At 33.7% G+C, this 15,646-nt stretch overlaps 1 protein-coding gene across 2 annotated transcripts in view; it reads right to left on the reverse strand.

The window, feature by feature from the left end:
• The window catches only part of MARCHF1 (membrane associated ring-CH-type finger 1), a 315,570-nt gene extending 305,543 nt beyond the window's left edge, over positions 1 to 10,027 (reverse strand). Inside the window, exons 1-2 of one of the 2 annotated variants that reach the window (XM_082728232.1) lie at positions 9,986 to 10,027; positions 9,523 to 9,671 (exon numbers count right to left, since the gene is read on the reverse strand). In XM_082728232.1, the coding sequence (XP_082584358.1) occupies positions 9,523 to 9,633 (111 nt within the window). In that variant the 5' untranslated portion in view covers positions 9,634 to 9,671; positions 9,986 to 10,027. The remainder of the gene's footprint in view (positions 1 to 9,522; positions 9,672 to 9,985) is intronic. The other variant, XM_082728233.1, reaches the window with a different exon arrangement.
• Positions 10,028 to 15,646: the final 5,619 nt, after the last annotated feature.

Here is a 15,646-nt window from a genome sequence, read left to right on the forward strand (position 1 = left end):
AATGACTATTGAAGATTCAACTTCTTTCTGAGGAGCTCACAATTTAATTTATATCTAAATTAAACAGACAGACGTGACAGATTTTGATAACAAGCAGCTGTGAACATGATCTCATGATTTACTCCTTAGAGGAAAAGATCTCTTCATATAAGGAGCATTTTTAGATCAATTATTACTATTGTGAATAATCATGTTTTGACACTGTTCAGTAACTTTACAATTAAAGTTAATACATCACTTTAAGCTGCACAGTGAATGTAATTTTTCTTCCTAGTGTGATGTTTGAAGCACCAATCTCCCCCTTTGCATTCTTCAATTCAATCTGTTTCCATAACAACCACTGGGATATATTTTTAATGATTTTACTTTCTTACAAAAATCAAAGCTCTTGAAAGGCATAATGTCTTTCATTTAATTTCCCTCATTTGCATTTTATAGTTATTCTAATAAAATTTTAGATTTCATTCACTATTGCCTTTGGCAGTATTTTAGTAAAGGCTTTGTAATAGCAATTAAAAACAATAAGTGATAAATGATCAAATAAGAAAGAATTAAAAGGGAAACGAAAATGAGGTTAAAAAAACTCTACAAATTCTATCTTCCCTGACATAATCTATTTTCAGAATGCATAAAGACCACTGTACAATGAACAACTGTCCCATTTGCTCAGAGAAGTAAGGTGAGCCTGTTGAAAATAAGTCTGTGGGTTTAATGGGAAATTTAATATAATCAAGCTCCTCTTTCTATTTCCCTTTTATTTGGTTTCTAAGAGAGGTAATGTTTGTGGGACAATACCAGTCCATTTTCCATAGGCAGATGCATGATTTCCTTCTGTCTGATAAAATTAAAAGTGAATGATGGGCACAGTTGGGAAGAAACTGAGAACAATGATTCTGGCAAATATTAATTGTAAGTGTGATATTTTAATTAAGGACAAATTTACATTTTACTGCCTATTGCGTTGAACAAAATACCTCCAATACCAAAATTCTTACTGAAGGCAGAATCTTATTTCAGTAGAATGTACTTTTTACAATCATGATTTTAGTAGAATGTACTTTTTACAATCATGATTTTAGTTTCCAAAGCTTGAACTTATGTATTTTGGTCATAGAAACTATCTCAGAATTGTTTGATCTTTAAGATGGGTTCTTCCATATCTCTAGGAATATGGCATTCCTAATAAAAAGAACGGATTTAATATATGAGATTTTACACTTAATAGAGCTTTATAAACAAACAAAACTCACTTTCATTTAGTTCATGCTCTGTGCTCAAGCTGTTTATCCATTCCACAAATTTAATTAAGTTCCTGTTATGTTTCAAACACCTGGGATATAGAGTTAAATAAGACATATCTTCCCTTTTTCATCTTACATTCAGGTGAAGAGAAACAGAAAATAAACCAACACACATTCATATTTATATAAATATTTTCAGATAAAGATGAGTCTGAGAAAAAAAGCAACACAGAATTGGCATAGAGTGAATGTGTGTAGCATAACTGGGTGCAATATCAGCAGCAACGCTAATCAGCGTTGTTAGGATAGACATACCAAGTCCTGAATGAAGAAACTATCTTTGGAGATATCTAGAAAAAAAAATTGGGGGTATATAATCTAGATCACATATACGGCCCTCATATGCATTTCCATAACATAATAAACATCACCATCATAATTACTAATTTATGAAGCAGATTACCTTCCTCCTCAGTTTGATAAGCTAGTATCTGTGCTGACATCAATGGTTAACTTGAATCAAGTTTTATAGTCAATAATCAAAAGGATGTAATTCTTCACTCCAATTTGGTGATTAAATATTGTATATTAGATTCAGTACAACATACTCTAATCACTTTAACCAATTCCACCGCTGAATGTTATGAATAGAAGGCATTTTGTTGATTTTAACACAAAGGACCTTAACCTACTAGACTTGGATGTGGGGGTTAGGCATAGCAAATAATATCCACTCCACCTAATTTTTATGTTTTGTCTTAGAATAAGGAAAAAAGTGTTATATTCATCTCTCTATAGCAAAAGCTCTACCTGACTTATTACCTTTATTTTCATCAAATTTTGCTCTTTTGTGATATTATTGCTTATTTAAATTGTGAGATCATTGTAATTAATTATCACCAATTATTATTATCACCAATTATTATTATTAACAAATCATAATTAATATTATTATAATTATTATTATTATCAATAATTAATTATTATGAATCATACAAATTATATGCATTTATTTATTTTCTATTTGATATCCAGGGGATGTCAGTATTCACCAAATGATAAAGAATGGAATTCTAAATGAAAAAGTCTTAAGTTCAGGTACTGATTTTTTTCTATATTACACAAATATCCAAGTGGGCTAGTTTAATATAAAACCAAGGAAACAACAGTAGAGCCTCTGAGCAATAAGAATAACAAAAAATGTGAAAATGATATGATTCTTCAATTAAAACATACATTCTATTTACATGTTTTTAAAAGTAAAAATAAAAGTGCTTCATTTTCATTTCTGATTTTTCATAAACTTAATAAGTATGGAAATTTAACCTTCAACAAAACTGTCCTATTTTGGAAATAAAAGATTATGACACAATGAAACATGAATCTTTTTAACTGCATGTTTTATTAATAAATACTTACTGAAATTGTGCAAGGATTTACGTTGTCCAGGAGCTGCAAATTTTCTTCTTTAAATGGGTATTTTTAATTAATTAATTATACTTATTTTTAAAATTTAAATTCAATTAGCCAAAATATAGTACATCATTAGTTTTTGATATAGTGTTCAAAAATTCATTAGTTGCATAGGTCTTATTTTTAGAGAGCTTTATAGCAAACTGGAAAAATCTTAAGATTTAAAATCAGACTTACTATTTCTGAGACAAATTATTTAACCTTTCTGAGTTAGGATATTTTCTCTTGAATAATGTATACAATAGTATCAATTTCTCATAATGGGTGTAGTATATAAATAACCGAGAAATTAGAAGATCTGTGGCCCTATGATTTGAAGTGAATTACCCAAAACTCTTAAGAACATCTCCATATCATTACCTATTTGAATAATTAAATTTGTATTGTGTTCATCTCAGTATGGTTGTAAGCTATAATGAAACAATGGACATAAAGACTGCTTTGAAAACTATACAGCTTTATAAATATATCACACACAGATGTATAAATCCTTGAAAGCTTTCTTATCTAGTCTTCCCTCTTCAGTCTATTCTAGAGTTGCAAGTACCTCATCCTGGAAAATGTACATACAAGGTTGAAAAATGTGCCCTGAGTTGACAAATACATGGTTGGAAGTGGAAAATCACCTTATCAAATACATCAAGTGACACTTTGTTCTTTTTCGCTACTTAATGATAATCTACTTACAGCCTCAAAGACTCATCACTGATTACAGAAAAGTAATTTTCTCTGGAGTCATTGCTGACTACCTAAAAAATGACACTTTTAATCTCCTTATTTTGTCTTCCATTGATATTTTCAACTCATAAAATTCTTCCTCTTTTTATTTCTGATTATTATGATCTCCATTACTCTCATTTTAAATTTAATATTGAAACTCTGATTTGATTCAGGATATTGCTTAAGGGTACAGTCAGTATAGGGCACTTTGCTTTTATTTTTAACATGTAAACTGTGTTACATTAAATTTAAAAGAGAAATTTCTTCCCTAGCTGTCATAGAAGAGCTCTCCCACCCTATGGTGCAGCTGTGAATGTAGTTTCTTAATAAGCATAATCTCTCAAACCTCAAATTCAGTTTAAAACATTTACACTAAATTAATATTTTCTGAATTTAAAAAGCAGGTAATCTCAATTGCTTTATAGATTTAAAAACAAAACAACATAACAACAACAAAAAACCTATTCTGGGGCAACTAGGTGGCAAAGTTGGTTAAGCATCTGCCTTCAGTTCAGGTCATGATCTCTGGATCTTGGGATGGAGTCCCCTGTAGGTTTCCTGCCCTGCAGGAAGTGTGCCTCTCCCTCTTCCTCTCCCTTTGTCCCTCCTCCTAGCTCCTGCACTTTCTCTCTCTCTCTTTCTTTCTCTCTCATAAATAAATAAAATCTAAAAAAACACAGTTCTTTTCAATTATGTCAGTTATTGATGGTATAGTGGTGAAAATGGCTGTAAAAATGGCCGTACTTATAGGTCACTGATTGCAGAGCAGAGAATAATCTAACCGTCACATATAACCATAAGATTATAAAGAGAAGGCCCTATTTGTCTTTATGCCACACTCTCCTGTATTATTCTCTCATTCACAATCTTTGTGTTTAGCTAAATGTATACAATTCAAATAGTGACTATTCTCCCCCAACTTGAGGAGACATGACAGAGTGGCCCTCCAGATTTAGACTGTTTGGATTGCTGGAATCCCAGCCTCATCAACATTACCTGGGTCACTTTGGGCAGGTTTTTAAATTTCTCTATGCCTCAGTTTCTGTATCTAACTTATCCAGTTTCCTTTCCAAAATAGGGATAATGGTTATTCCTACTTCACTGGACTCTTGTGGGTATTAAAAATGAGAATATGTGTTAAATATTTAGAAAACTCCCAGCACTTTCTAATCAGCCATCTCCCTTCTCCTCCTCCTCCTCATAACCACCATCATCTTTAGATGGGATATGATCTGTACCAGAAAGCCTCAAATGCTCAGGATGACAGCAGAGGAGTAATAATAAAATATGTGCATACAAAATGGAAATATAGGACAAAACTGCTACCTCTCAAAGGAATGCATTTGTGGTGGAAGCTTGTTGAGTGCTCTCAATTTCCTTATTTCAATCATACAAGACCATATTTCCCATCCTTTTGACAGATACACTGGAATATGTCATTGATTTCCAGCCAAGGGCATCAAGTGATATGCATCACTTCCAGGCTTAACCAGATATCTCCATGGTCACCCACTCATTCTTTTCCATATGTTATCTGATACACTCAGATGTCCTTTGTTTAAGACAGTAGTCCCAAGAGATGGAAGGAGTAGGGATCCTGCCATTCATTGTTGGAGAGTCAAATGACCTTTATCAGAGTGAGTCATGAGCAAAAGCAAAGCTCAATTATGCTAAGCCATTGAAATTTCTGATTTGTTAAATTTCATTGATTTGTTAAAGCTTCTCTTCTTAATTTTTTATACTGATTACTAATTACTAAGATAATAGTACTCAACTCTAAATCAGGTCTTGCATAATCTACTTCAAGATGCTGGAATCAGATTGCTCCTTTGACATTTACCTCTTGGCCAGCTTCTGCCAATACTAGTGCTAATGGAGACTAGACGACAGGGAGAGAGAAAGGATTTGTTTCTTCTTACTTATCCTGTTTCTGCTAGTGTCATCTTAGTAATGACTTTGTAAGTAAGTAGTGGAAAGTGGATCCAAGTTTCTTATTGCACCATCTAACTACTCTTGCTTTTTTGTTAGATTTTTATTTATTATTTATTTGAAAGACAGAGATCACAAGTGGGCAGAGAGGCAGGTAGAGAGAGAGGAAGGGAAGCTGAGTAGAGAGCACAACGCGGGTCTTGATCTCAGGACCCTGGGATCATAACGTAAGCCGAAGGCAGAGGTTTAACCCAGTGAGCCACCCAGGTGCCCCCATCTAACTATTCTTATTGCACCGTCTTCTTTTCCTCCCACTTGAATATTTAAGGATTGAGAAGAGCCTCTCCTTTAGATTCCAGGTCCAAGATCCTCAGTGTCCCTTCCCTGAAATCAAGACTCCTACATCAGCTGAGAAGCCTCCTTTCTCAAAGTCTAAGGTGCAACCCGAGGGGCTCCTCTTTCAGCCTTTTAGGTTCAAATAACTCCTTCCTCCTCCCAGTGTTCTCTCTCTGGATGATTGTTACTTCTTGCAGTTACTAAGTACATACACTTTTTCAGTCCTTCAAGAGCTGATTAAATAAATATTCATATTACGTTCTGTGCTAGAATTACTATTTCCTGTTTACCTTCTTCTACCCCAACTTTTTTAACAACCTAAATATAGAAAATGGTAGCCAAAGCCTGTGCTACCATCACAAAAATCTAAAGTATATGGTGTTTGCTGAGTGGTTGGGCAGTGGGTGGCAAAGAAACCAATTTCAAAAGTAGAAAGCCATCTATTTGATGTCCTGGCAAAACTCTTGGCAAAACTACAGTTTGAATTAACTTGAGAGGCAGGCAGTAGGCCTGCTGGGCTGGAAACACTCAAAATAGATGGAAAAACAAAACTTAGTAATGTATATTATCAATTATTGGCCACATTCAGCAAAGTGTTAAAAGAAGCTCAGGAACTAGTATAAAAGCAGATCTGAGTGGGAACAGAAACACTATAGAAGTTTAAGGGTTTATTGGACAAAATGTCTGGCTTCTTCTCAACCCCAAATGATGGGATATGACTTTAACGCCAAGTGTTGAGTAACAAAGATACAGTAAAAATGTACATTTGTATAAAGTGACTCAAGGCATTTATGAGATTTAGAGCTGACACTGAGCAAAACTTTTCAGTTAAACAAAATATCTCTTTACAAAGATTGGGTTAAGGCTGTGGTCCTCCAGAGTAATTTTCAAGATAATATCATCTAAAGAAAGAGGCATGAGAGAAGAGAAAGTCAAGGGCTTCCCAGAAAGAACTTTCTTAAGCACATGGACTATGAGGAAGCAAATCAATCAGAATCCTATGAAGATATCTGAAAATTGTGTATTCAAAGACCATGATGCTAAAAATACAAACCTTGAAATATTTAAGACTTAAAACAACTCTTGATCCCACAATTTTTTCAAAATAGGAAAAAAATATTTTAAGGGTATACAACCCTCATTAGGCACAAGGAGAATAAAAGAAAATGAACTTTCCAGAGAGATATTGAGAGGCCAGAGAGAACCACTAACAAAGATCTCTCCAGGGAGCAGGGTCAGAGCCTATTCAAAGATCCTTCCTATTTAGTAGGATTTCACCTCTGATTTCCATGTGTATCTGATTCTTTTTCCAAGCATGAATATTATTGTGGTTTCCCTTGTCCTACTCCTCTCCTATATATTGGGTACATACGGATGTTGAGAGCTGGTTGCAAAATGCGGATAATCTATTCATAGGTGATTTGCTATCACCATCATTTGATGAGGACCATAAATAACCAGTGCTCATGGACTTGAACTGAATCCAGTGATGGAAATACTTTTGTTATTTCTCTTGTAATAATCCTTTTTCATGAGGGAGTGGAAACATTACCTAAATATTTGGCAACCAGAAGGGAGGTCTACAGCAGAGAGGGACTGGGTGCTCTCTAATTCCATATGCTCTTCTTGGTTATATGGCTTACTAACATTTACCAGCCTCCCTTGCAGTTCAGATGGGGCCATGCAACTAAGTTTTGTCAACAGAAGGATATGCACACATTCAAGGCCGCTTCAATATGTACAATGGCTCCGACAGTCTTTTCCTTTCCCTCAGAGACCTAAGAAGCCATGTCCTTAAGAAGGCAGCATTAAAAGATGAAAAGAGTATGTATCTTTGAGTCATCATTTGACAGTGAAGGAGAACTGATTAAGACACTAGGCTATGATATAAGAAAGGCATATTTCATTTTTCCTATGTTGAGAAACAGATGTTGAAATTATGTTCCAATGACTAGAGGCTATCCACCTAGTATGGCATTGGATTTTAAAATATCAATTACTGGATTTATTAGATTGGTAACTTGATGAGTTTTCCTTAACCTAAAAGTATCTGATGAGAAGAAAATGTCATAAAGAAAGTGAGGCAACATGGTGTAATAAAATAAAACTTTACCTTGAGAAACCTGGCTTCTAGCAATCTTTTTATCATTTACTAGTTAAGTGACATGGGGAAAGTCAATTAATTTCTCTGGGCCATAGTTCACATCTGGAAAATTAAGCTAATATTAGGTTACCCAATTATAGGAGAAAGCCAGGCCAAATGTTTACTCAAGAATTTTTATGGTTTTGATCTAGTTCTATGAAATAGAAATTAAGCACTAAAGTCATCTTAATAAAAGCACGGAAGTAATTCTTTTTATCTTAAAATTTTTACCCTTTGTATGATACCTAACAAAGTCCAACTTTAAGTATAAATATTGTGTAACATATTTTTTAAATGGTGTTAACTCATGTCATGCAATTTTATTGAAAATAATAATTTACAAAATATCATGTTAGAGTGAGATAAAGCAATGCATATGATAATTCCAAAAAATGTATTCATCAGAACTTTGAATATTTCATGACATTACACACATTTCTACATACCATCAGCCCTCTCTTCACAATCTAAGATGATAGAATTTAAGGAAGATCTCACTTCTATCTTGTCAACTGAATGCCTACTCCTTCAGGTGGTTTCTCTTTATATTCACTCAGTACTGTTTACTTGAGATCATTATTTCTATTTAAAATAGTAGAACTTATCAGGGAGATCATATGATAGTTGTCTTTCTCTGCTTGACTTATTTACAAAAAATAGTAGAACTTAGCAAATAATTCTAGAGTAAAAATTAAACCTAAAATCATTGCTTATATCTAATTATATGTTCATCAACTAATAAATCAGGCTAATGGAAACACTCGTGTTCATATAAAATGGCAAAACAATAATTAAAATATATCTAACATGTCAATTTAAAACTTACATACTGAATGGAATTTTTCTTCTTTAAATCAAAATGAAGAATGTTGTAGCCAAATCTAAACAAAATGCATAAAACCCCTTTTGCTAATGAGTTCTCTCTTCCTAATCACTGGGAAACAATGGCTAGCTGCAGCTGGCTATTTAAGTTAAGCAGAAAACAAAATATGGAAGAGTGTATTATTGATTCGGTCTTCAAATTATTTTTGTCATTACTTAATTCACAAAGTTGTATAAAATTATAATTTTGATACTCTTTTCAGAGATTTTTAGAATATATATATAGGAAAACACAGAAGGCTTGATTCTGATTTTTCATTAATTCTGGATAACTCTACTCATTTTTCTCCACTGATTTCATTACACAAATGTAGATTACAAGATATGAACTTTAAGTAACTCTTTAATACATTTTATTCATTTAAAAAATTTCCCTACTATATCCTGAGTAAAAGTATTCTACAACTCTTCCTAGCTTTCCAGAATTTTCCATTGGGGAAGTTTTTGTTTTTGTTTTTCATCTCTGAAAAAGTATGATCAACAATGACTTTTTAGTGTAATGGAGAAAACATTGTTTCCCTTAACTAAAGTTATTAGTTAAGGTTACTAATATAATGGAGGGGCAAGACTCAAAGAAATACAAAGAAAAAGAAACTGTTGTTTTAGCTGAATTAAGCTCTAATAGTATATGACATTAGACATTTTTATTAATATAAATTATCTATATGAACAATATAATGCAAATGTAAATATTACTGTAAACAAGAATAATGTTTACATAAAAGTTATCCCTTTCCACATTTCTTAGCATTCCATTTACATACAAGCCATTTTGAAGAAAAATAACTTTTCACTCACCAATGTGGAGGTTTGTGAGGCATCAGCCAAATCCCCTGAGATCTCAGGCGTTCGCGTGTTGTTTGGAATTCTGTGAGGGTTACGGGCTATCGCTTCACACCAGCCCAGCATTTTCTCCTTCCTCTTATCCCTTTTCAATTTCTGAAATTCTGAAAATAATTTACATTCCCTGAAACAGGTCACTTATTTTGGTTGTCTGTTTTTGGAAAATGTACATAATTGAAATTAAATAAGCAATTTAATGACATATCAATGGGGACATTTTAATTTAGTCAGAAGTTATGGGGAAGAAAAGAATATGCTGATTTTTAATACTATAGTAGGAAATGAAAACAGTACATATCTATTCAAAGAGCCTAACATCTTTTATACATCAATCTGTGAAACTTCTAGACTGTTGGAATTCTTTGAATCAGGTTCTAAGTGTTATTTTCAAGAATCACGTTATAACATGAATTCTTACCTTGGGAGCTAAAAACAATTCCATTTTCTGATATATCTACATATTCCAATGACATATAAAATTAAGCAGAGCTTTTCAGATGAAAGGTCTACAGATGCAAAATAAATTGAACACCAGTCAGTGATAAAGATTATTCATTCTGGCAGTGGCATGATTATCTCCCTCATAAAGTTCTGCCAACTGAAGAAGGAGAAATTTTAGTGCAAGCATGGTAAGGGTAATATATGACGTACATCACCCCATCACCAGTACATTTTATTCATTTAAAAAATTTCCCTACTATATCCTGAGTAAAAGTATTCTACAACTCTTCCTAGCTTTCCAGAATTTTCCATTGGGGAAGTTTTTGTTTTTGTTTTTCATCTCTGAAAAAGTATGATCAACAATGACTTTTTAGTGTAATGGAGAAAACATTGTTTCCCTTGTAAACTTTTACAGCCTACTTTTCCACTCCACCACCCTCAGTAATTAGAAATAGTTTATTGCAGGTCTTTAGTTAAATGCATTACACTGTCAATTAAATATCAAAAATAATGTGGAGTAATTATTTTTCACAGCATCCAAAGCAATTAGCAATCTGGTGGTTTATAACATTTCAGTGATTCCAAATAGCACATTTCATAGCACTAAGAAAAGTAACATAAAGAAAGGTTGCACTAACAGATTGATGAGTTATTACTCTAAATGACAAAATACTCAAGTTAAATGGATCTGAATAATGTAAATAGGGAAATTATAAAACACACACACACACACACACACACACACACACACAACTTAGGGTGGGCAGTTCAAGATGGCAACATAGGAAGACTCTAAACTTACTTCCTCCCACCAAACCTACAGTTACATATAGAAAATTCTCTCTGAAAAAACAAATGTGAAGACGAGCGAAACAGCTCCTCCACAACAAGGGATAAAACAGATACACTGAAATGGGTAGGAGATGCAGAGACATGGTCTTGCCAAAAACCCTGCCCCCAATGTGGACACCCACAAGTGGAAGGGGTCTCACAAATAAAAAGCATATTCCTGAGAAGCAAAGGGCACAAGCCCCGTATCAGAGACTCCAACCCTTAGGACTTGCACCAGAGATACAAACCCCCAAAGTCTGGTGTGAAAACCAAAGTCTTATATCCAGGAGACCCAAAGGGCCATAGGAAACTGAGATTTCTAACTTAAAGTGTTTGCATAGTTTCATTTGCCCTGGGACCCAACACAAAAGCAATAGTTTGAAAAATGGTTAACAATATATGAAGAAGATTTACTGCCTATTCTTAAAGCATCTCTGGAGGGTCAGAGGCCTATTGGAACACTCTCCAGAAACAAAGGGATTAGTGGGTATAATTTTTGCACTCTCCCTCTATCTTGTCATCACTGACTGCACTGATCCTCAACCCTGACTTGCTAAAACCAGCAGGTGGGCATGCCCCAGCCTGGTGCTTCCTCATAGCCCTGCCCTGCTAAAACCCAAAGGGCAGACTCCCTTATTCTCCATTAAAGGCAACAGGTGCAGGTAGTCCTTTCAGAGCCTGTCACTTGAACACCTGGTTCTGGTGGCCATGGAAGCTTACATTTCTGGTGTCCATGGAACTGAAACAATCAAAGACAGTTCCGTGAGGGCTCTAACCCCAAGGCACTGAAATACCTGCCATCTTTCTGTGACCACTTCTTTAAGACAGAGAGAGATAGCCGTTTTGTCTAATGCACAGAAATAGAGAGACCCAAGCAAAGTGAGGAAACAGAAGAATAAGTTCCAAATGAAAGAAGAAAATAAAACCACAGAAAAAAAAGTTAATGAAATGGAGATAAGTAATTTCCTTAAAAAAACTTCAAAGTAATGGTCATAAACATACTTACTAATCTCAGAAGAAGAATGATGAAAGTAACAAGAAATCCAACAAAGATATATATATATATATATATGCACCAAGCAGAAGATACAGATCTGAAGAATAAAATAACTGAACTGAAAAATACACGAGAGTGGTTCAACAGCAGACCACCTGATGTAGAAGAAAAGATCAGTGGCCTGGAAGACAAAGGCAATAGAACTCACCCAAACACAGCACAAAAAGAACAAAAAAGTTCAAAAAGTGAAAACAGCTTAAAGGGTCTATACCAAGTGTCTTAAAAACGTTAAGAAGAACGAGATCTGCATTACAGGGCTTATAGAAACAATTAAAAAATACTTTGAGATGAATGAAAATAAAAACTCAACATACCAAAATCTGTGTTGTAGCACAAGTAGTTCTAAGAGGGAAGTTCAGGCCTACCTCAAGAAATGAGAAAATTCTCAAATAAACCATCTAACTTTACACTTAAATGAGTAATAAAAAGAGGAACAAATGATGCCCAAAGTTAGTAGAATTAAGGAAATAAGACTAGAGCAGAAATAAATGAAATAAAGACTAAAAAGACAACAGAAAAGATCAATGAAACCAAGAGCTGGTTATCAACAAAACTTATAAACTTCAGCTAGATTAACTAAGAAAAAAAAGGGGGGGGGCGCCTGGGTGGCTCAGTGGGTTAAGCTGCTGCCTTCAGCTCAGGTCGTGATCTCAGGGTCCTGGGATCAAGTCCCGCATCAGGCTCTCTGCTCAGTGGGGAGCCTGCTTCCTCCTCTCTCTGTCTGCCTCTCTGCCTATTTGTGATCTCTCTCTGTCAAATAAATAAATAAAATATTTAAAAAAAAAAGAGGGGGGTCATATAAATAAAATCAGAAATGAAAGAGAAGTTACAACTGATCCTGAAGAAATACAAAGGATCATGACACTACTATGAAAAATTATATGCCAACAAATTGGATAACATAGAAAACAGACATAGTCCCAGAAACATAGAATCTTCTAAGGCAAACTCATAAAGAAATAGAAAATCTGAATAGAATAATCGCCAGCAAGGAGATTAAATCAAAAACTTCTCCTCAAACAAAAGTCCAGGACCAGATAGCCTCTCTGGTGAATTCTACCAAACATTCAAAGATTTAGTACCTATCCTTCTCAAACTCTCAAAAAAATCAGGGAGGAGGGAATCCTTCTAAACTCATTTCACAAGGCCAGCATTACCCTGCTACCAAAATTAGAGAAAGACACACACACACACACACACACACACACACACACACACAGAGAAAGTAAACTGATATCCCTGATGAACACAGATGTAAAATTTCTTAACACAATATTAACAAATCAAATTCAACAATATATCAATAAGATCATACACCAAGATCAAGTGAGATTTATCCAGGGATGCAAGGATGGTTCAACATCTACAAATCAATCAATATACTACACCACATTAACAAAACGAAGGATGAAAGTCACATATGATCATCTCAATAGATGCAGAAACAACATTTGAGAAAAATTCCATATTCATGTCTGATAAAAACTCAACAAAACATGTATAGAGAAAATATACATCAACATTATAAAGGCTATATATAACAAGCCAAAACTAACATCATACTCCGAAGTGAAAAGATTTTAGCTTTTCTTCTATGATCAGGAACATCACAAGGACACCCACTCCTACCACTTTTATTCAACATAGTATTAAAAATCCTAATCAGAGCAATTAGGCAAGACAAATAAAATACATACAAATTAGAAATAAAGAAGTAAAATTGTCACTATTTGTAGGTGGGATGATTTTATACAGAAAACCCTTAAGACTGAAACAAAAGTCTTAGAACTAATAACAAAATTTGGCAAAATTGCAACATATAAAATCAATATACAAAAATCTGTGGTTTTATCCTCTTAACAACAAACTAGCAAAAAAGAAAAATTAAGGTAACTATCCCATTTACAACTGTATCAAAAAGAATGCAATATGATCTAGGAATAAATTTAACCAAGGAGGTAAAAGACCTGTACACTGAAAATATGAGACACTGATGAAAGAAACTGAAGAAAACATAAATCAATGGAAAGATATTCAATGCTCATGATTTGGAAGAAGTAAGACTGTTAAAAATGTCTGTGTTGCCCAAAGAAACCTATAGATTCAATGCAACCTCTATCAAAATTTCCATGGCATTTTTAAAAGAAATTGAACAAACAATAATAAAATGTGTATGGAACAACAAAATATTCCAAATAGCCAAAACAATCTTGAGAAAGAAGAACAAAGCTAGAGGCAACATGTTCCTTGCTTTCAAAATTTATTACAAAGCTACAGTAATTGAACAGCCGGGTATGGCATAAAAACAGATACAGAAATCAATGGAACAGAATATAGAGCCCAGAAATAAGCCAATGCATATATGCTCAATTAACTTATGACAAATGGGACAAGAATATACAATGGAGAAAGGATAATGTGTACAATAAATGGTGATGGGAAAACTAATAGCCACACATAAAGAATGAAATGGGACCAATATCTTATACCATGCACAAAAATTAACTCAAAATAGATTAAAGGATTGAATGTAAGATCTGAAACCACAGAACTCTTAGAAGAAAACATGGGCAGTAAGCTCAAGACATCACTTTTGGTGATATATTTTTGAATCTGACTTCAAAAGTAATGGTAACAAAAGCAAAAATAAACAATCAGGACCACATCAAAATGAAAAGCTGCACCATGAAGGAAATTATCACCAAAATAAATAAAAAGGCACCCCACTGAATGGAAGAAGATATTTGCAAATCATATACATAATCAGGGGTTGATATAAAAAATACATAAAGAATTTATATAACACAACAACAGCAACAACAACATTATTAAAACATAAGCCAAGGATCTGAATAGACCCTTCTCCCAAGAAGACATACAAGTAGCCAAAAGCTACATGAAAACATGTTCAACATCATTAATCATCAGGGAAAATTAAATCAAAACTACAAGGAGATAGAACCTCCCACCTGTCAGAATGGCTATTAGCAAAAAGACAAGAAATAACAAGTGTTGGTAAGGATGTGGAGAAATGGGAACCCTTGGGCACTGCTGGTAGGAATGTAAACTGGTGCAGCCACCATGAAAACAGAACGGCAGCTCCTCAAAAAGCTAAAAGAGAACAACAACATGATCTAACAATTTTACTTCTAAGTATTTATCTTAAGAAAATGAAAACACTAATTTAAGATATATGCATCTCTATGTTCACTGAAGCATTATTCACATTAGTTAAGATATGGAAACAACCAAAGTGTCCATCAGTGGGTGAATAGATAAAGAAGACTATATATATCTATATATGTTTATAGATATATATACATATGTACACACAGAATACTACTCAGACCAAAAAAAAAAAAAAGCGAAAGTTTGCCATTTGTGTCAACATCGATGGACCGTGAAGCTATTACTCTAAATGAAATAAGTCAAAGACAAATACCATGTGAATTCACTTATATATGAACCCAAAAAACAAATTTTCAAAACAAAACTCATAAGTGCAGAGAAAAGACTGGTGGATGCTGGAGGGGAGGTGAGTTGAGGGGTGTATAAAAAGAAGTCAGGAGGTACAAGTTTCCAATCATAAAATAAATAAGTCATGGAGATGTAATGTATAGTGTGGTAAATGTAATTAATAATATTATTTGCATACTATGTAACTTTAAATGGTGACAGGGGAAAGCAAACATGATCATTTCACATTATTATTATTATTTTTATTTTTTTCAGCATAACAGTATTCATTGT

The sequence above is a fragment of the Mustela nivalis genome, assembly GCF_964662115.1.
Source record: "Mustela nivalis genome assembly, chromosome: 4".
NCBI classification, from domain to species: domain Eukaryota; kingdom Metazoa; phylum Chordata; class Mammalia; order Carnivora; family Mustelidae; genus Mustela; species Mustela nivalis.